This window comes from Manis pentadactyla, chromosome 9 (assembly GCF_030020395.1).
Source record: "Manis pentadactyla isolate mManPen7 chromosome 9, mManPen7.hap1, whole genome shotgun sequence".
NCBI classification, from domain to species: Eukaryota; Metazoa; Chordata; class Mammalia; order Pholidota; family Manidae; genus Manis; species Manis pentadactyla.
This window is the reverse complement of record NC_080027.1, coordinates 92186829-92208603: the sequence shown is the minus strand read 5'-3', so window position 1 is coordinate 92208603 and position 21775 is coordinate 92186829. Positions and strand designations below refer to the sequence as shown.

The window sequence follows — 21775 nt, the reverse complement described above, 5'->3', positions numbered from 1 at the left end:
GAATGCTAAACAGCCAGCCCTAGCCATCCGCACCAGAGTGCAGACACAGTGCATGCGTGGGGTACTGGAAACTAGGGAAACAGGACAGTAAGACCTGTGAGCAGGTCCCTGAGGCTGGCAACCCTGGGACAAAGAAAAGCGAGTGCTTTTTGAAAGTCTTAAAGGGACAGGCCCCCACTGCTGGACGGAAGCATCCTGGGACACTTAGCCCAGCACCTGAGAATCCCGGGGAACTCTGGGCACCCTAGCCTCCTGGACAGCAGGACAGCTTGGAGGCCCCTCATGGAGATAAACAGCCTCCTGGCCGTTTCCCCCCGACATGGCTCCGACGCGGCTCCACCATATGGGAGCAGCTGCCCAAGGAAGGCCATGCCCACAGCAAAGGCGGAGCTAAATTTCATAGCGGCTGGGCAAGAATCAGAATCCCTGTCTGCGCGCAGCTGCCCAGCACAAACTGCTAGAGGTCGCTGTTCTCCAAGGAAAGGAAGGCCACAAACCAACAAGAAGGGATGTTCTTCCAGCCATCATTTGCGCCAGCTCCGCAAACTATCTCTATCGCCATGAAAAGGCAAAATCACAACCCCTGAGAAGGAGATAGACCTAACCAGTCTTCCTAATTAAGAATTCAAAATAAAAATCATAAACATGCTGACAGAGCTGCAGAGAAATATACAAGACTTAAGGGATGACATCCGGAGGGAGATTACAGAAGTGAAACAATCTCTGGATGGATTTATAAGCAGAATGCATTAAGATGCAAGAAGCCATTGATGGAACAGAAACCAGAGAACAGGAATGCATAGAAGCTGACACAGAGAGAGATAAAAGGATCTCTAGGAATGAAAGAATATTAAGAGAACTGTGTGACCAATCCAAAAGGAACAATATCCGCATTATAGGGGTACCATAAGAAGAACAGAGAGAAAAAGACATAGTAAGTGTCTTTGAAGAAATAACTGCTGAGAACTTCCCCAAACTGGGGGAGGAAAAAGTTGCTCAGACTACGGAAGCACACAGAAATCCCAACAGAAGGGACCCAAAGAGGACAACACCAAGACATATAATAATTAAAATGGCAAAGATCTAGAACAAGGACACAGTATTAAAGGCAGTCAGAGAGAGAGAGAAAAAAGGTCGCCTACAAAGGAAAACCCATCAGGCTACCATCAGAGTTCTCAACAGAAACCTTACAGGCCAGAAGAGAATGGCATAACATACTTAATGCAATGAAACAGAAGGGCCTTGAACCAAGGATACAGTACCCAGCACGATTATCATTTAAATATGAAGGGGGGATAAAACAATTCCCAGAGAAGCAAAAGTTGAGGGAATTTGCCTCCCACAAACCACCTCTACAGGGTATTTTAGAGGGACTGCTCTAAATGGGAGCACTCATAAAAAGAGCACAGAACAAAACACCCAACATATGAAAAACGGAGGAGGAGGAATAAGAAGGGAGAGAAATAATCATTAGACTGTGTTTATAATAGCTCAATAAGTGAGTTAGGTTAAACAGTAAGGTAGTAGTAAACACGAATCTAAAGACTGCAATGGCAATAAGTACATATCTTTCAATATCACCCTAAATGTAAATGGACTTAATGCACCAATTAAAAGACACAGAGTAATAGAATGGATAAAAAAGCAAGACCCATCTATATGCTGCTTACAAGAGTCTCACCTCAAACCCAAAGACATGCACAGATTAAAAGTCAAGGGATGGAAAAAGATCTTTCATGCAAACAACAGGGAGAAAAAAGCAGGTGTTGCAATACTAGAATCAGACAACACAGACTTCAAAACAAAGAAAGTAACAAGAGATAAAGAAGGACACTACATAATGATAAAGGGCTCAGTCCAACAACAGGATACAACCAATATAAACATATATGCACCCAACACAGGAGCTCCAGCATATGTGAAACAAATACTAACAGAACTAAAGGAGGAAATAGACGGCACAGCATTCATTTTAGGAGACGTCAACACACCATTCACTCCAAAGGACAGATCCACCAGACAGAAAATAAGTAAGGACACAGAGGCACTGAACAACACACTAGAACAGATGGACCTAATAGACAGCTATAGAACTCTACACCCAAAAGCAACAGGATACACATTATTCTCAAGAGCACATGGTTTCATACTCCAGAATAGACCACATACTAGGCCACAAAAAGAGCCTCAGTAAATTCAAAAAGATTGAAATATTACCAACCAACTTTTCAGACCTCAAAGGTATAAAACTAGAACTAAATTGTACAAAGAAAGCAAAAAGGCTCACAAACACATGGAGGCTTAACAACACGCTTCTAAATAGTCAATGGATCAACAACCAAATTAAAATGGAGATCCAGCAATACATGGAAATAAATTACAACAACAACACAAAGCCCCAACTTCTGTGGGACGCAGCGAAAGCAGTTTTAAGAGGAAAGTATATACCAATCCAGGCATATTTAAAGAAGGAAAAACAAACCCAAATGAATAGTCTAATGTCACAATTACAAAATTGGAAAAAGAAGAACTAATGAGGCCAAACATCAGCAGAAGGAGGGACATAATGAAGATCAGAGAAGAAATAAACAAAATTGAGAAGAATAAAACAATAGAAAAAAATCAATGAAACCAAGAGCTGGTTCTTTGATAAAATAAACAAAATAGATAAGCCTCTAGCCAGACTTATTAAGAGAAAAAGAGAATCAACACACATCAACAGAATCAGAAATGAGAAAGGAAACATCACGACAGACCCAACAGAAATAAAAAGAATTATTAGAGACTACTATGAAAACCTATATGCTAAGAAGCTGGAAAACCTAGAAGAAATAGACAACTTCTTAGAAATTTACAACCTTCCAAAACAGACCAAGGAAGAAACACAGAATCTAAACAAACCAATTACCAGCAAAGAAATTGAAGCGGTAATCAAAAAATGACCCAAGAAAAAAACACCCGGGTCTGATGGTTTTACCTCGGAATTTCATCAGACATACAAAGAAGACATAATACCCATTCTCCTTAAAGTTTTCCGAAAAAAAGAAGACGAGGGAATACTCCCAAACTCATTCCATGAACCAACATCACCCTAATACCAAAACCAGGCAAAGACCCCACCAAAAAAGAAAATTACACATCAATATCCCTGATGAACATAGATGCAAAAATACTCAATAAAATATTATCAAACTGAATTCAAAAATATATCAAAAGGATCATACACCACGACCAAGTGGGATTCATCCCAGGGATGCAAGGATGGTACAACATTCGAATCCGTCAACATCATCCACCACATAAACAAAAAGAAAGACAAAAACCACATGATCATCTCAACAGATGCTGAAAAAGCATTCGACAAAGTTCAACATACATTCATGATAAAAACTCTCAGCAAAATGAGTATAGAGGGCAAGTACCTCAACATAATAAAGGCCAGATATGATAAACGCACAGCCAACATCATACTTAACAGCTAGAAGCTGAAAGCTTTTCCTCTGAGATCGGGAACAAGACAGGGATGCCCACTCTCCCCACTGTTATTTAACATAGTACTGGAGGTCCTAGTCATGGCAATTAGACAAAATAAAGAAATACAAGGAATCCAGATTGGTAAAGAAGAAGTTAAACTTTCACTATTTGCAGATGACATGATATTGTACATAAAAAACCCTAAAGACCCCACTCCAAAACTACTAGAACTGATATCGGAATACAGTAAAGTTGCAGGATACAAAATTAACACACAGAAATCTGTGGCTTTCCTACACACTAACAATGAGCCAATAGAAAGAGAAATCAGGAAAAAAATTCCATTCACAACTGCATCAAAAAGAATAAAATACCTAGGAATAAACCTAACCAAAGAAGTGAAAGACCTATACCCTGAAAACTATAAGACACTCTTAAGAGAAATTAAAGAGGACACTAACAAATGAAAAATCATCCCATGCTCTTGGCTAGGAAGAATTAATATTGTCAAAATGACCAACCTGCCGAAAGCAATATACAGATTTGATGCAATCCCTATCAAATTACCAACAGCATTCTTCAATGAACTGGAACAAATAGTTCAAAAATTCATATGGAAACACCAAAGACCCCAAATAGCCAAAGCAATGCTGAGAAAGAAGAATAAAGTGGCGGGGATCTCACACCCCAACTTCAAGCTCTACTACAAAGCCATAGTAATCAAGACAATTTGGTACTGGCAAAAGAACAGAGCGACAGACCAGTGGAACAGATTAGAGACTCCAGACATTAACCCAAACATATATGGTCAATTAATATTCGATAAAGGAGCCATGGACATACAATGTGGAAATGACAGTCTCTTCAACAGATGGTGCTGGCAAAACTGGACAGCTACATGTAAGAGAATGAAACTGGATCACTGTCTAACCCAATACACAAAAGTGAATTCAAAATGGATCAAAGACCTGAATGTAAGTCATGAAATCATAAAACTCTTAGAAAAAAACATAGACAAAAATCTCATGGACATAAACATGAGCGACTTCTTCATGAACATATCTCCCTAGGCATGGAAAACAAATGCAAAAATGAACAAATGGGACTATATCAAGCTAAAAAGCTTCTGTACAGCAAAGGACACCATCAATAGAACAAAAAGGTATCCTACAGTATGGGAGAATATATTCATAAATGACAGATCCGATAAAGGGTTGACATCCAAAATATATAAAGAGCTCACACACCTCAACAAACAAAAAGCAAATAATCCAATTAAAAAATGGGCAGAGGAGCTGAATAGACAGTTATGTAAAGAAGAAATTCAGATGGCCAACAGACACATGAAAAGATGCTCCACATCGCTTGTCATCAGAAAAATGCAAATTAAAACCACAATGAGATATCACCTCACACCAGTAAGGATCGCCATCATCGAAAAAAACAATAACAAATGTTGGCAAGGTTGTGGAGAAAGGGGAAAACTCCTACACTGCTGGTGGGAATGTAAATTAGTTCAACCATTGTGGAAAGCAGTATGGGGGTTCCTGCAAATGCTCAAAATAGAAATACCATTTGACCCAGGAATTCCATTTCTAGGAATTTACCCTAAGAATGCAGCACTCCAGTTTGAAAAAGTCAGATGCACCCCTATGTTTATCACTGCACTATTTACAATAGCCAAGATACTGAAGCAACCTAAATGTCCGTCAGTAGATGAATGGATAAAGAAGATGTGGTACATATACACAATGGAATATTACGCAGCCATAAGAAAAAAAACAGATCCTACAATTCGCAACAACATGGATGGATCTAGAGGGTATTATGCTCAGTGAAATAAGCCAAGCGGAGAAGGACAAGTACCAAGTGATTTTACTCATATGTGGAGTATAAGAACAAAGGAAAACTGAAGGAACAAAACAGCAGCAGAATCACAGAACCCAAGAATGGACTAATAGTTACCAAAGGGAAAGGGACTGGGGGGAATGGGTGAGAAGGGAGGGATAAGGGTGGGGAAAAAGACAGGGGGCATTACGATTAGCATGTAAAGTGTTTGGGGGGCATGGAGAGGGCTGTGCAACACAGAGAAGACAAGTAGTGATTTTACAGCATCTTACTACACTGATGGACAGTGACTGTGAAGGGGTATGTGGGGGGTACTTGGTGAAGGGGGGAGCCTAGTAATCATAATGTTCTTCGTGTAACTGTAAATTAATGATACCAAAATAAAATTAAAAGAATTAAAAAGAAAAAAAAAGATGAAAATGAGAAATACCATATTAAGAAAAAAGGTAAAGATATAATAGCCCACCCCACTGAGCTCAGCAGCTTACCAACTGATAGTTTAAAATTTTGCATCTGAATTGACATAGACTGAGGGTGAATATTGTTTTTCTGCAACCTCTACCATTAGCCAGGCCATTTTGCAGAACAGCTCATTCTTTTCTATTTGGTTTGTAAAGTTACAAAGAAACTTCAATCTGATTTCTGAAGTTCCATTTAATAAGCAAGTGGTATAGGATACAAGAGTAACAAACTGAGTAAGTTTTGATAGTTACAACCAAGGACAACTTTTAACATAAAACTACTGTAAATTTCTTTATGTAAATGTGGAAGAGAGGGAGGAAAGTCTCACTGTGGCCTGCGGCCTAGCAACACTTACCTTCCCAACCGGCAGTAGGTAGAACAGAACCTGAAGGAAAAACCAGAGGAGGTAGGCCCCAAACACTCTGGCTTCCCATAAATCACTCAATGCTGGCAAAGGAGGAGGAAAGTTCAGAAGGCTGGGGTCTCTCTGTTTACTCATCAACAGCAACAGGAAGACGACGGCGGGCAGGCCCAGCATGATGAGAAACACACCTGAAAACAATTAGTGAACACTCAAGCCTCCATTTTTCAGTCCAGTTTCTTTAGCTTTCCTTCAAAATTCATTTGAGTTTTTTAAGGGCAGAACCTAAGTCTGGCTAGCTATTTGAAACCAATTTCTAATGCACCACCCCAAATGCCTAATCTCCAGCTGTCACATCCAGGGGGCAAGCAGCCACGGGTATTAAGGTAGTGAAGGAGCTGACACCCAGTGCTGATCAGCTAAATTCCACTCAGAAACCAAGCTCTGGAACACTTCAAACGCAGCCACTTTGGGAGAAACTATGTTGAAATTCCAGCAAATTGAAGATAAGAACATCTAAAAATTACCAGCCTAATCTTACACAACACTTCATATCCCTAAATTTCTCACAGTATTCATGCAACATGTGTAGACTGTTAGTGATGCTGACACCTTCTTTAACACACCAGCCAGTCAACAGTCTTAACTTAGAAACTGCAAAGCATGTGACCCATGCTTCAGATTTTGACCTGCATAATCTGGTGGGTAGGATAGAATCCGCGACCCCATTTTGCACACACGGGTACCATCAAGGCCAATCCCTGGCACCTCAGGTTGATGACCAGCAGATTTCCACCCCCTAATCCTGCACCATCCTTCCTATAGACAGCTCCTCTGTCTGCCAAAGCCACACCGTGACAGTCCCCAGAGCTGCTCCCACCTCAGGTTGATTTCCTCAGAAGCTTTTCACCTCATCCCAGCCGCAACTTGCTCACCCTGCCCTCCCGCCTAAGCCCCACTCCACTGCCTACCAGGTAACCCTCCAAACTCTAAGTCCTTTGTCTTCAGGGCTGTCACTTCAAAGGTCTTCCGTGATGGAGGTCCTTTTGTAACAATTTCTTCTTCCTTAGAATCTATTTCTTTTAATTTGATCTCTTCTCTTCTTGGACGAAGGCTATACTGTGTAGGTATATAACTACTTTCTTGTGATGCACGGAATTTTTCCTAATCAAAAAATAAAAATTATTAAATATCTGTAATCAATTAACGATCACTAATGCAACCATATTAACTAATTCAGCATCTTAATATAGCTGTATACTAATAAAAACAAATATGTTAAATTATGTCTTAATTTAAGGACAAAATTTTTAAAAAGATAGTAAGAAAGATTGTGGTTTTCAATGTGATTCTCCAGAGAAAGCCACTTTAACAAAAAAATTACCCGAGATGAAAATAAAGACTTCTGTACCTGTGTGTTTTTGTGAGGTATGTCATTCCTCTCTCTGTGCTCCGACTCCCCATTGTATCTGTGGATGCTATTTCCAAATGGCTTCTAAATTGAAGAATATAAAAAGCATTTAGCCATAAGAATACTACCTTACTAAAAAAAGAACATGATGGTAAAAATTTGCTATTGTGAAATCAAGCTATAAAACAAAGATTTTCACAGCTTTAATTCTGAGTAATTTCAGCCTACCTTTGTCAAAAAGGAAAAAGAATAAAATTGACTAGAATTTCCCAATCTTCTTAAGATTGGATTTTACAGTATAGATTTCTATATAAGAACTTTCATCTTTAAACATAATTAAAACTGAATGTTTCCACTTCATTGTTCAGTGACAAATATTCTAAAAATATTTGCTATGAGTTAGCTGAAATAAAAATTGGTCAACTAGTTCACTACAAGGAAAAGATATTTACTACCCCAAGAGCCAATAATGGGAAAATAGGGAATAGTGGGTACTTATTACTAGGGAATATTGCTAGTGACGTACAAATTGCCTCTTTTCTAAATTTCATGCTGCCTGGTTTTTATTTAACCTTAAGTTTCCTCTCCTTCTGCCCCTTTCCTCACCTCAGTTTCATTCTCTTCACACAGTGGAGGGAATTTCTTATTAGACTGGACAAGGGAAATATTTCAGCGTAAAGTGGATTCATCAGGCAACGCATGGCTGAAATCTATCACTTTGCTCCCTTATAAGTCACTGACAAATTAACACTAATAAGCCAAAAGCAAATTTAAAATGCAAGGCTACTCTTTGGGGGGGCCAGCTCACAATATAATGCAGGACAGCACTGACTTAGTATCAAACTCCAGTTCAAATCAAAGCAACAATTACATCCCACAAAACCTTAGGCTGACTAAAGTGCCAATGTGCCACTCAGAAGCAATGGGCCTACCTAAACACTACACCCTCAGGTTTCAGATGTCTGATAGACAATCTACAGTAGCCACAAATTAACCCTGTAACACAGCTAGTCAGCCAACCCTGCACGGAACAGCAAATTGACAGACTATTCACACAGGAAAGCAATTAATGCAAAAGGTCACAATTAAGAATAAACAAGGACAAGAACAACATGATGTTCAAAGCCATGTGCAGCCTGGGTATGCTCTTCCTATGCACACACCACCCTCAGTTTCCTGGAGGGTGCACAGTGGGCCCAGGGCTCTACTGGTGAGTAGCAAAGCCAGCCTCTGGCTCTTGGGTCACCAGACTGTAAAGAGGTTACACCAAAAAAACAAAATGGTCACTAAATGCTAAAAATGAAAATGTGCCAGAAGCAGCATGCAGCATCTGGTCCTTAACCTGAGTCACAGAGAACCAGAGCCACGAACAGGCAGGCAGAATGTTCAAACTCACTAGTAATTATCAGAGTGCATGAGAAAACGGTGAGTTGAAAACCTGTAATGATCATATCAGAATAGAACACTCAATGAGAAAATGGGCATTCATACACTATCAGTACTGGTATAAACCTCCTTGAAGGAATGTGGCAAAACGTATTAAAAACCTCAAATCTGTAATGCTGTATAAGAATATCTATTTATAGTAGTGACATTTTAGGAAGAAAAAAGCTAAATGTCTATCTATATGGGAGCTTATTTTAACAATTACATCTCTATAACTTTTGTTATAGCCAAACAATACCATACAACAAAAATGATACAGAAAAATATAATGGAAAGATTATTCCCAATATTTAAAAATTTGATTACAACAGTATGTACATAATCCCATTTTTAAGGTTATTAAAAATCTGTGTGTATTTTATCCAGAAAAGAGGTAATATTAAATGGATAGAATAAGAGATGACATTTATTCAATTCTTTGTACTTAAAATGATTTCTATGTGGCCCACTATATAAAATATTCATTACTCAAGGTTCTATAGGCTCCACATATCCTGATATTTCCAAGCTTAGACTTTGAAAGTAAGTCCATTAAAACTACCATCTTTGAATAGGGTAAGTGATCAAGTATAAAGATGCTGAGAGCAAGAATGTGTTTTTGCCTGTCTTGTACTTATTTTATACATGAACTTGTGTACACTATGAAGACTGAAAATTTTTATTCCAACCTACAATGTGTTTATTTCAAATTTAAACACTGCTCTTTTTTAAACCACAATATTAAACAACACTCTTGAAACTTAAGAACATTCTTCTTCATTGGTATTTAAAAGCAGTAGGCTTTCTACTCTTCCAAACATCCCTAAAAGCAGTATGCTTTCTACTCTTCCAAACATCCCTTTTTTAGGTAATCTTTCAAAGTCATCACCTTAGATCTAATGTTTCACTGATACTTTAGTATTATTAAGTAAAAATAATTTCAGTAAATATATACATAAAGGGAAGACTACATTTTGGACAAAACACACTGTATAAGGATAAAGATCTCTCCAAGTTATGTGCACGTACCAACACCAGTGGAGTCAGTTTAACTTCCAACAAGTCCTTCCTGGCCTCCTTAATGTTGACTTGGTGCGAAGCTGAGGCAGATCGGCGGGAACTTTTAGGCTGCCGGCCAGGGGACCTGGAGCGCGACCTTGACCTACTCCCCCGGCGTCTGGAGGGAGAACTGGACATGGAGCCACTTTTCCTTTGCCTAAAGGAAGTTAAAGGCTAGAGAGGGGAGGGAGGGGAAGGCAGAGAGCTTTACCACAAGTCCTAATGATGCAGGCAGACCTCTGCCAGCAGAGGCAGCAACTCCCCATGGACTCTGAAGCCTCCTGGCAATTAGGGGATCCTAAAATGGCTGAGGAGGCCTAGGACAGATGCTGCAATGATGGCTGATCCCCTCACGGGCAAGTGCAGCCTTTCCACTCCTGATCCTTCCTTGAAGGTATTACCATGAAACGGATGTGTCCAAACCAATTAGCTGTACTTTTTCCAATCACACGTACAATAAGAGTTACCATTGAGTAAAACTGAGGATGGGACAGAAGAAATCAGCCCACAATGGCAAGAAAATGAGTCCCACAGTGTCACTCTGAACAATACACACAGGCACATCATGCAAATGAGTGGGAAGATTTGGCAGTCTTACCCTGCCAGCGACCTCTTTAAACCACTCCTCCTGGCATTTTTTGACCAGCTATAGGCAAAATGCCTCCAGGCCAAATACCTCCCACCCGGTTTTTTGTGTGGCCCAGGAGCTAAGAATGGCTTAATTTTTTTTAAATAACTACAAACAAAACGAAAAGATGAATTAAACTTTGTGACAGGTGACAATTATCTGAAATTCAGATTTCAGTACCCACAAATAAAGTTTTACTGGAACAGCCATGTCCATTCCCTACCAGATAGCCTAGACCTACTCTCCCACTGCAGGAACTGCCTATAAAGCCTAAAATACTATCTGTCCATCTAGTCAACAACTCTGTTGCAGAGCGTCCAAACTGGTCCACAGGCTATGGCTCAAGAGCTGTTACGGTGTGCAACAAGGGATGAAACTGAGAACAGGGTGGAGAAATTTTTATAGCATTTTGCAAAGTAATTTTATGTCTATTGAATCTTGTCTTCTTTTTTTGTCTAGTTAATTCATTTTTAAGATATTTTACATATGTACCTATATACCATGGCTCAGATATTTTAAAGCCAAAGGCCCTCACCAGATAGACTGAGGAGCTCTGGGCCGGACTCAAATCTAATTACTGTCATTCTGTTGAAATCCTTGGTGTCAGGAAGGAAGCCCAAACCCATCCAGTTCAGCTTCTTTAGCTCTCCCTTGGCCCTCGCCCAGCACACCCTACCCAGCATTTGGCTGGCTTTGGCAGGCTGCCCTCTGCAGAAGCCACCCCCTCCACCACCTGAGTTCTTCCTGTCTAGGCTCAGCACTCAGCTCAGGTGTCACCACCTCTGAAAGCTTCCCTGAAGACCAGCCCTTCGAAGAGCTCACTGGGCTCCCCCACCCGATATGGAAGCTGGGCAAATGCCCCATGTGAGTATCTGTCTTCCCCAGTAGACTCAGCTCTCAGGACCGGGGCGCTGGGCCTCATTCAGACTCCTGGAGCCAAAACAGTGCTGACCCAAAGCAGAGGCCTGACCCTGTGCCACACAGCTCGAACTGGCTACTCTTCACTTAAAACCCACACGTATGGTTACTTCCTGCTACTGTACAGACTGGTAAACTGAAGGAGAGCTTACCTTGACATCATTCTCTTTCAGTTCAAGTTCGGTTCCATCTTTGTATCTTACGGTGTAAAGCTGGGAGCCACTGTCATGGCTCAGAATTTCCACTTCATAATAAAGTGAGCTCCCAGGCCATCGACCCCTTACCACTTCACCATCGGCAAATTTCCTACTTGGCATTTTTGAAAATTAGTCTGAATCGTTTTAAAGAAAAAAAAAAAATGAAGTCAATGTATGTGTATTTAAATTTGTCCTTTCTTACAGATCAAACAATAAAATACTCCTATCCAAAATTAACTGGTCAGTATTTTAGGGCTAGAAAGACCTCTGGGGGAAAGGGTGCCAACCCTTTATTTTAATAAAGATGAGAAACTAAAGCTTAAAGATGTTAACTGTTTTGTCCATGGGCATAAAAATGGATTGCACAAAATGGCAGGACAATACAGAGGCTGTTCCTTCTGCTACATCATCTCTCATTCGAAATCACTTCATATGTGATGACTGAGCCACTGCCGTACAATTTAAGTTGACACTGATTATGACAGCTGCCGTATAATGAGTAATAAGAAATACATATTTGGTCATTCTTATTTCCCAGGTATACTTGGTCTTCATCCACACTTCCTGAAAACACTGCAGAGCCTTAAAGGTGGAATGGGTGTCTTGTCATGTTAATGAGACTTTGGCCCCCACCCAAGGGCAGGGGCTAGAAGTTGAATCAGCCAGTGGCCAATGATTTAGTCAATCATGACTATGCAATGAAGCCCTCACAAAACCCTGTGAGAAGAGCATCCCTCGCTGGGATCCTGCTTCTGTTGGGAGAGCTTTTACATGCCAGAATGTGTCCCTTTGCAACCACGACTGGCCCCAAGCCTGGCCCCAAGCTCCATGAGGATAGAAGCTCCTTTATTTGGGATCTTGCCCTCTATATCTCTTTATTTGGCTGTTAACTTGTATTCTTTATTAAACTGGTAAATCTAAGTCTCTTCCTGAACTGTGAGCCACTCCAGCAATCCAACCTAACAGGGAGGTTGTGGGAACCTCCAGTCTGTAGCCAGTAGTTCAGAGACACTGGTAACTGCTTGTAGGCTTGAGAGAGACGAGGTAGGGTGAAGGCCAGGTATTTGTAGTGAGGGTGGAGGGCTTGTAGGACAGAGCCCTTAACCTGGGGAATCTGGTGCTGCCCCCAGGCAGGTAGTGTCAACACTGAGTTCTCAGACTCCCTGCTGGTGTTTGAGAGTTGGTGGTATGTGTGAGAAGATCCTCCCCGCCACCCCACCCCACAGGCACTGAAATCAGGTCCAGGAACTGAAAAGGGGTTATACTATTACTGCTGTAAAACACTATTGTTGAAGGAGGAAAAACACAATAATGAATAAAGGAAACTGTGTAAAGAGCCACCCACCTACAGCAACCATATTTCTTGCTGGTCAGCAAGGCACAGTCTCTCAAAGGATGCATTTTTTTATTTACACATGGATATGATCTTACAAAGGCTTTAAAAATATGTTTAATTTTTAACAAACATTTTTTAAATATTTAAAATAAACTTTATTAAAAACAATAAACTCTATGAAACAGACTGGGAAAATGAAAGATGTGTAATTAACATTACAATTACATGTGTAATGACCCAACAAAGGGGAGAAAAGCAATTCCAAATTTATAGAGAATAGCTGATTTGGGGTTCTTTCATAAAGCTTTCCAGTCTTAGAGCCAAAGTCCCAAATGCACACCAAGAGCTCTGCCAAAGACATACCCGGGCGAGCACGTACCTGGCCTTCACCTTACCTCATCTCTCTCAAGCCTACATCAGAAGTCAACCCCCCAGTTATAACATTCTTTTCCACTGAACCAAAATGTGGCCCAGAAAGACCTGTATAAACAACACTCCAAACATCAACTGACTGCTGGGTGCTCCCAGCTCTTAAAACAGCAATGCTTCCCCCTCCCCTGCCCAGCAGATTCACATTTCCACACAACAAAACCAGAGCTTCTGACCTTCTCCAAGACTAGCTGAGCTAACTAGATCTAGTCTAAGAAGCAGACAGTATGACAGAAAAATTCTCCCTACATCATCTTCATCTTACCAACTAAGCAATTCCTGATATATTATATGGACCTACAAATATATATTCCTCACCTGGCTCCTATCAGGAGCTGATTATACAGCAATAATAACGTTTAAATACTTTGGAATATTCTATGGAGTTCAGAAAGGAGAAAGTTAGATTTACCCCACCCCTCCTGAAAAAAATCTCATAAGCACCATGTTTCTTCACTGTTAATCTCCTGAAAAAAAAAAGTTAACAAACTTCACTAGTGTAGAAAGATAGTAGCTAGGTTGGCAGATGAAAGAAAACACAGCTACTTATCTAGCGATTAAAGGATGTCCATCCACTCACACATTAGGGTAGAGACAGCTTTCTTCCCATCACCTACCTGATAGCATCTCGGGAGGGGGGAGTAGGGGGAAGAGGAGTCCAGAAGCTCTGGGGATGAAGTCACACCTGGCTGAGAAGTCACCTGAGGGGCTTGGAAAGCAGGGGCAGTGAACACCTAGGGACATGGAGGGGACCAGAGAAGGAAGGTGGCAGCAGCAAACTTTATCTATTTCAACATTTAGCTCTGAGCCTCCCAATACTAAGAAAGAGGAAGGAAATGTGCCCTTCTTCTCTCTTTTGTGCCCCTCCTTCTCCCTGGGCCCCCTAAAATCAAACCTGTTTCGATACCAGTTCTTCAATACTGGTCAACCAGGTCTGAAAGAAGGCAATTATATCTTTCCACATGAAAAGGCTATTCAAGTCTCAACAATTCTTTATGAACTTTCGGAACACTGTCCCTCAGGACTTGGGAGCTACCTGAAGTTTTTAAAAGGCCTTGAGTAGATTCTGTACATTTTTGAAAATTTACTGGCATCTTTTTGTTACCAATTAACTATTTTGGGTTAAACAAATTAAAATACCTGGTGGATATGTTAGGTTTCTAAGCTTAATTTTAAAAAATTAAGAACTGTGACTTGATAGCTATTTTTCATGATGGCTGTAGAGGGAAAAACAAACAGCACACTCCTTGGGGGGCCACTGTCTTACATACAGATGCTCCAAAACATGAAGCCAACAACATCCTATGCACCCTCACTATGCACAAGATGACCGCACAACTGCGGCACCTGACCACATTGTGCAGTCACATCCTAACACGCCTCCTGCAGGAGTGCAGCAGCCAGGGTTGGACCGACGCCGCACACATATGCACAAACCTATGAGGTCAGCATACACACGGACAGGCCTTCCTTAGAAGAGATGTTTTAGCCAAGTGTGTAAAGAAAAAATTTCTCTGCGGAACACATTCCTCATTCCCCAGAAGCAGTGGAGAGCTGGGGCCCCTCCGGCTTTTCTCCATCAAGCCACAGGCTTGCCACCTTCGGCTTCCACCAGCCTTGGAACCCTCTCAAGGTAGCTCCAGCGTTCTACGTTACTACTGATCAACACAGCTGAAAGCTGCTTCGCCCTGATCACAGCGCGACCAAGGTCTCTGGTCACCTTCCCTTCACGTTTCCAAACTAGTCTAAATGGGGTGAAGAAGGGGAAGCTCCGACGAAGTGTGAGCCGGTCTAGTGGGCACCCCGGCCCGCGGTCCCCGCGCTCCCGTTGCGGTGGCGGGACGGCCGGTGGATGCCTCAAGGGGACACCAAACCCTCCTACCCCGGTGGCTCCCAGAAAGATCTCCACGCTGGCCACCCGCCTGCCTCGGGCCCCTGGTCTTGCCGGCACGCGGGGCTCCGGGCCGCGCACTTCTGCCCCTACTCGCCTTGAAGACGCCCGAGCGCGGCCGCCTCAGCCTAAGGGGGCCTCCGCACAGGTGGTCTCCGCGGGGGCGACACCCAGGGTCGGGCAGCGGCTGTGGGGGCGCCTGCACCCAGGGCTCTCCCAGGGCCCCTTCATCCTTCTGGAAGGTGTCATTGTGAGGTGAGAAAGCAGGACCTGCCTTCGGCAGGAGCGCGCCCGCTGGTCTCACCACCCGCTTCGAGAGCGCGGGAACGCCGGCGGCCCGCGGGGAGTGGCCCCGATACCCCTGAGCCCCTGGGACGCCCGAGACCGCCGATCCTGCCGGCCCGGACCGCAGGCACCACCAAGGCGCCGTCTCGGGCTTCCCGCCTGCCTCCCGCTTCGGCTGCCGGCGCACCAGCCCTCCTCTGTCAGCGGCGGCGGGCCCAAGCCGCAGGTCCCGGCCGCAGATCCCCGTCGGCGGGGCTCCACCCGGCAGGCACGCGCGGAGGGCACCGCGACTCAAAGCCGCAGCCCCGAGTGCGCAGCAGCCTGGCTGCGACAGCCGGGGGACACGGCGCGAGGTGGCAGAGGTACTGCCAGAGACCCGGCCCCTCGGAAGCCGGCCGCGCAGTGCGAGCGGGCGGGCGGGGCGGGAGCTCACCTGCGCCGGCTGCGGCGGGAACGCGAACGGCTCCGGGATGATCTCCCAGCAGCATCCGGCGGCGGTTCCGCGCGCCCTCGCGCCCAGCGGCCCCGCGGCCCGGGCGCGCGCCTCCCGGGCCCGCCCTGCCCCGCCCCCCACGGACTTTCAGGGCTCCCATTGGCCCTCCGAGCTTTTGAATCGTCCCTGGCGCTATGGGTTGGTCGTGCGCTCTGGCGCGACCGCCCTGCCCCGCCCCTTCCCGCCCCTTCCCGCCCGCCCCCGCGGCCGCACCTGGCAGTGCCCTCAGCTGTGCTCGTTTGTTGCTATCGCCGCGGCCAGGCGCTGATGGCCCCGCCCTCCCCCGGTGCTTCCCAGTCCCCACCCGCTCCTACCGGCCCTTCCCGCCGCGGGTCCCCGCAACCCACTACACAAAGTCTGGGCGGTCAGGCGGCGTAACCTAAGAGATAGTAAAAAGGTGCAAACAAAACAATAAGTCCTCGTGGCGGTAGCTGGAAACGCGCGGCTGGGATAGAGGCGCCGCTGGCGGAGACGGTGCGGCCTTCCCACGTCGGGCCTCCCGGCGCCTCTGCGCTCCTTTGGGCCACGGCTGTCCTCGCGGACCCCGACCTGGGCGGTGGGGCGGGCGGGGCGAGGCTCCCGCAGCTCGCGGTCCGGGTCGTGAAAAGGGGTGGCGGGCCTGGAGCGCTGCTAGGAGGGGGCGCGGGCCGGGAGGCGCTGCGAGCGTGGGCAGAGCTGGTCCCTGCGCCCCTCGCCGAGGTATCGCCGCACCTGCCCGCGTCTGCCGTTAATGGGCCTCCAAAATGCTGCATCATCACAGCATTAACTCTGAATCTGTGACGGATCCTGAGCGTTTTTTGACAACAAATTTTCATTTTTGGTTATTTGGTTTTCTTCCTTTGAGGTCGAAAATGTAAAGCCATCCATTAAAGTTACCCATTTTGCAGTGTGGTTTTAATCAAAGTATTTCTTAACCAGAGTACTAGGTTAGCCTTACTAGGTAAATTTGAGTCTCTATTTTAAAAGCACTATACATTATAATAAATAGGCTTCTTCATTTATAGCACTGATTCAGGTACAAGAGCTCTTGTTTTCTCAGCTATAACTACAAAATATACACGTTTCAACTTAAAAAAACAAACAAACAACCTTTTCCCAAGGTTCGTGCCGGAGAGGCCTTGTAGGCGCAGCCGCCGAGGCTGTCAGCGCCGAGTAGGGTCTCCTACCCGGGTCAGAGCTGGGGGTCCGCGCCCTGCCCCCTCCCAGCACCTGGACCGACGAAATGACCATTAAGAAGTAGATGCCCAGCTGCAAAGTGATGAAAGTCAATTTGTCATAAAGTAAAATGCAGCTGTAGCTTTTAAACCAGATTAGAACAAAATTGTGTCTCTTTTTCTCAGAGGAGAATTCTACAAGGTTGTCAGCAAACAAAGAAAACATGGTATTTTGAAGTATGATTAAACTCCTGATGCTGCAGCAGAAGCTAAGAATATTAATGGCCAGATCTAGGGATGTGTTTGATCAAATGGGAAAGTAACTATAACACACGGGCTACAAACTACAATCGTCCAAGCCAAAGCACTGATTACGGGATATTTCAGATCAACAGCCGCTACTGGTGTGAGGATGGCAAAACCCCAAGATCAGTTAACACCTGTCACATACCCTGCAGCGCTTTGCTGAAAGATGACATCGCTCAAGCCGTCACCTGTGCAAAGAGGGTTGTCAGTGATCCACACGGCATTAAAGCCTGGGTGGCGTGGAGAAGTCATTGTCAAAACCAAGATGTCTCCAAGTATGTCCGGAACTGTCGCATTTAACTATGCAGTTCTATTCCCTCAGCATATTTTGTCTCTTTTTCCACATTAAACGAGGAGTAGTTGAGTGAAAGTTCATGCTCCCATTCTTTCAAACAAAGGTTTTAGTCTTTTGAACAGGAACAAAATATGGTCTTTCTTTTACAAGGCTTACTATTTACTAATGTGTTTATTATTTAAAATTAAGCCCAGATTTTTCAATTTGCTAAAAGAAATAATGCTGGTGAAAATTTATCCAGAATTTCAGCTCTCAAATACATCTCTAGTGTACATTCAGTTATTGATCAAACAAATAACCCAGACTTAATCTTGAATGCTACAAGTACTCCCTAGTAAATAAAAATGTAACAAAAGATTATCTTAAAACAAGTTGATCTTAGGCAAAATGCTAGCTGTATACACGTGACATCTTCAAGTAGTCCGTCATCTCCAAACATGGTAAAAAAAACAAAAAAGCAAAAAACACTCTTTGTTGGGGAATATAACATAACATTTTTAAAGAAGCTTAGTGGCAAATGAAGAATTTTGCTTCTATAAAGTGGGACCTTTGGTTTAAATATATCCTTAGAAATGTTGCTTTAGAAAGAAATTCACGTTTTACACATCAATCTATTTTAGCCCTTTAAGGCATTATTTTATGCATCTTGCTGATCACGAAGGAATATAAAGGATTAGATGCGCTGTTGCTGTTCTTTAACTTTACTGACTTAGATTCGTGCATTATGACTAAATCCTGAGGCAGATGGGTTTGCAAGTATTGAAGTAATTCCTAATTAACCACCAGTCTGAAATTATGCATGTTGTAAAAAAAAATTATTAAATACTTTGCAATGCAAAAAAAAAAAAAACCTACTACATTGAGCGTCCTCAGTCATTTACATCCTGTATTCCAGTATGAATGAGTTCGACAGAGCCTTTCCTGAGAACAAGGTCTGACCCAGTTGTGGTCATTGTCATTGAATTTGCCCTGGTGGAAATCTGATCTACAGAAATGCACATTGCATTTCCAAGTCAGAAACTTGTGATTTTTTGCAAAGCCCTAATTCTGAGTTACCTTAATATTTGCAGTAAGATATTAATGCTTACCTCATTTTTGCAGCAAATGACGCAGAAATGAAAACACATACACCAGCTCTATGGGGACCCAAGATAGATTACTAATCCTAATAGCCAAGCAGTGCTACATTATTCTTTTCTCATACTTTGTCCCAGAACCAAGAACCAAGATTTCACTGGGTCTCTCTCCAGGTACACGTCTGCAGGCTCACTACCGCTTATGAAGTAAAAGAAGATTCATTTTAAAACAATTCATTTTAAAGGTCAAATTTATAAAGTCTCATCATAACAAAATGAAGTTAAAACATTGTGAATTACTAGAATCAGTGTAGTGAACATTCTACTCTATAAATTATCTACTTAAGGCTTTTAACATAACTGATTTTGACATCAGAGAAACTAAACAATAGTTATTTAGTTAGTGGACTGAAGCATACTGAAAAATCAGATTAATATCTAGGCCACTTTCTCAAAAGATCTGTTGGTATTTTCCTTTTTGGCGGGGGGAAGAGACTGATAAAAGTGTAGATTTAAGAGTGGAGAATTTCTAAGCTTAGGTTTCAGAGAGATGCTTGTCAACCACAATTAGCAAGATGCGGATTTTCAGAATTAATAAAGTCACGTAAAGAGCCATGTCTTGGCATTGCTGTTTATGTGGCCACAAATGGCATGGTCCCTTTCTCCACTTACAAGGAAAATGAGAAGTAGTGGAGTAGCAAGCCCATCAGCATCGCCAACAAAGCAGCCAAAAATCACCTGTGGAGCCAGGAAACCTGGAATATGAGATACAGGAACCTCGGTGTAATACATTCCATTGTGACCATTACTTGACTCTGTTTCTCAGAGGATCTGAACTATCAGGTCTGAGCCCTCTCTTTTAAGGAATAGGTCTAGGAAAATTTCACATGGCATGAATAAGTCCAGTTGACTCATTTTGACACAGTTTTTCAAGAAACCATGGTTTATATTGCTGGGAGCTTAAGAAAGCCTTTGCCCATAAAGTACCCCAAAAGCCATCTGATAAACATTTCTACTGATGTCGTGTGATCTAAATGGTTTCTATTCACACAGTTCATGATTAGCATGATGGAATGATTATGTCCATCTACATAATGATTTTTTCCTTGATTTTGTTAGAAACACACTTCTGTGTATTTGTAGCACTTACCTGTTTCTTTTTTCTTAATAGTTAACCATCATTGGCCAGAAGAGGAAACTGAATAGACAGATCCAAGTACACCACTAGGCGCAGCTCCAAGGGAAGAATTTTAGAGAGGTGGTGCACCGAACCTGAATGTGTTGATGACACAGAAAGAAAAGCAGGACCTGGTGTGATCATTGTAACAACTAATGCTAACTCATAAGTCCTGACCTCTGCTGGCTGCTACTCTTAAGTAGTTCACTGTGCTGCCTGATCTATTAACCCTCAGGACGGCGCCAGCCAGGGGTGTGAATTCCAGTTCAGCACTCCCGCTCAGCCCTTCTCCAGCAAGTTCTCCAAGTCTTAATTTCCTCATCTGTAAAATGGGGATAATACATGCACCTATTCCACAAAGTAGTTGTGAGGATTAAATGCAATTATACATGTTGGGAGGGAGAGCAGTCAATAACTCTTTATATAACTTTTTTCAAGTCCATTAATTCACCATTTTTAATCAATTATAAATAGTTTTAAAGGGTGTTTTCAATAGCAGATATGTCAGTAAGTTTTTATTGCAGTTGATTATCTAAGTATCAGAATCCTTTGTGCCCTCCTGTACTGTTGTATCTGCAGTTTCTTTGTCCCTACTATTCAAAATGCAAAATCTAACCTATTCACTGGGTTACTTTTAAAGCGTAAAGATCCTTTGTTCAGAAAGTAATCATTATCCAAACTTAACTTTGTTTTTAATAACTTTAATAATTTGCTGATTAATAACTTTAAAAAAATAGCCTTTGGGAGCTCTTGCCCTGATGGATCCTTGCCAGCCTGAGCTCTCTCCATTCCTTTTTGTATACACCACTTCATCCTCCCATTCTAAGGGAATTCCTGATGGGTCCAAGACATGTCCTTTTCTTTCATGCTTAGACTACCCTTTACACCCTTCCGAGAGTGGCCCGCTCTTGCTCCGGCACAAAGCTTCCTTGCCTCTGCTCCTGTGACTCTTTCCACATACACCTTTTGCTGCTTTGCCATGTATGGGCATCCACACTCCCGGAAGCAGGAAGCATCTTTTATTTCTCTTTGTATCTTTCCCCATTAAATAAATGAATGATGAGTTAATTATGAAACTGTGTCATGTATATTCCTCTAAAAACCAGACTAGTAAATCCTCTCCCTTTGGGGCTAGTTGCTGAACTTCTGTAAGGCTGGATTAAGGTAAACTTCTACGAGGCTGAATTAAGAAGTAACAGAGCTTTTGCTGGCACTGGTTGTTCCACTAACTAGGGTAGATGAGGAAGCTTTCTGCCTTGGGAGCACGGCTCAACTGCTTTCCCCTCCATGTCTCCCTTGCCACTGGCCCCTGCTTCCTCATCATCACCATCTGCCATCCCCTATGCTGAAGTCCTTCCCTCTGCCTTGGTCTTGATCTCTGCAGCCTCATATCTCTAAATCCAGATTATGTAATTAAATGTTTCTTTTTAAAACCTGTATATTTCACATGGGGTTTAGACACTGAACACAGGTGCATGGCTTGTGTTGGCACAGTTGATAAATGGTGAATCCCTGAGACCAGCCTCCACCCCACTCACACCCAGAGGCTA

The 21775-nt window shown here is 43.0% G+C and overlaps 1 protein-coding gene across 4 annotated transcripts in view; it reads right to left on the bottom strand.

Moving 5' to 3' along the window:
• Positions 1-16290, bottom strand: part of LBR (lamin B receptor) — a 35333-nt gene extending 19043 nt beyond the window's left edge. For 2 of the 4 annotated variants that reach the window (XM_036899263.2, XM_036900433.2), the window contains exons 1-7: positions 16158-16290; positions 14166-14282; positions 11739-11917; positions 10011-10214; positions 7557-7640; positions 7117-7309; positions 6140-6336 (exon numbers count right to left, since the gene is read on the bottom strand). In XM_036899263.2, coding sequence (XP_036755158.2) covers positions 6140-6336; positions 7117-7309; positions 7557-7640; positions 10011-10214; positions 11739-11903 — 843 coding nt within the window. In that variant the 5' untranslated portion in view covers positions 11904-11917; positions 14166-14282; positions 16158-16290. The remainder of the gene's footprint in view (positions 1-6139; positions 6337-7116; positions 7310-7556; positions 7641-10010; positions 10215-11738; positions 11918-14165; positions 14283-16157) is intronic. The other 2 variants (XM_036900388.2, XM_036900009.2) reach the window with 2 other exon arrangements.
• Positions 16291-21775: the final 5485 nt, after the last annotated feature.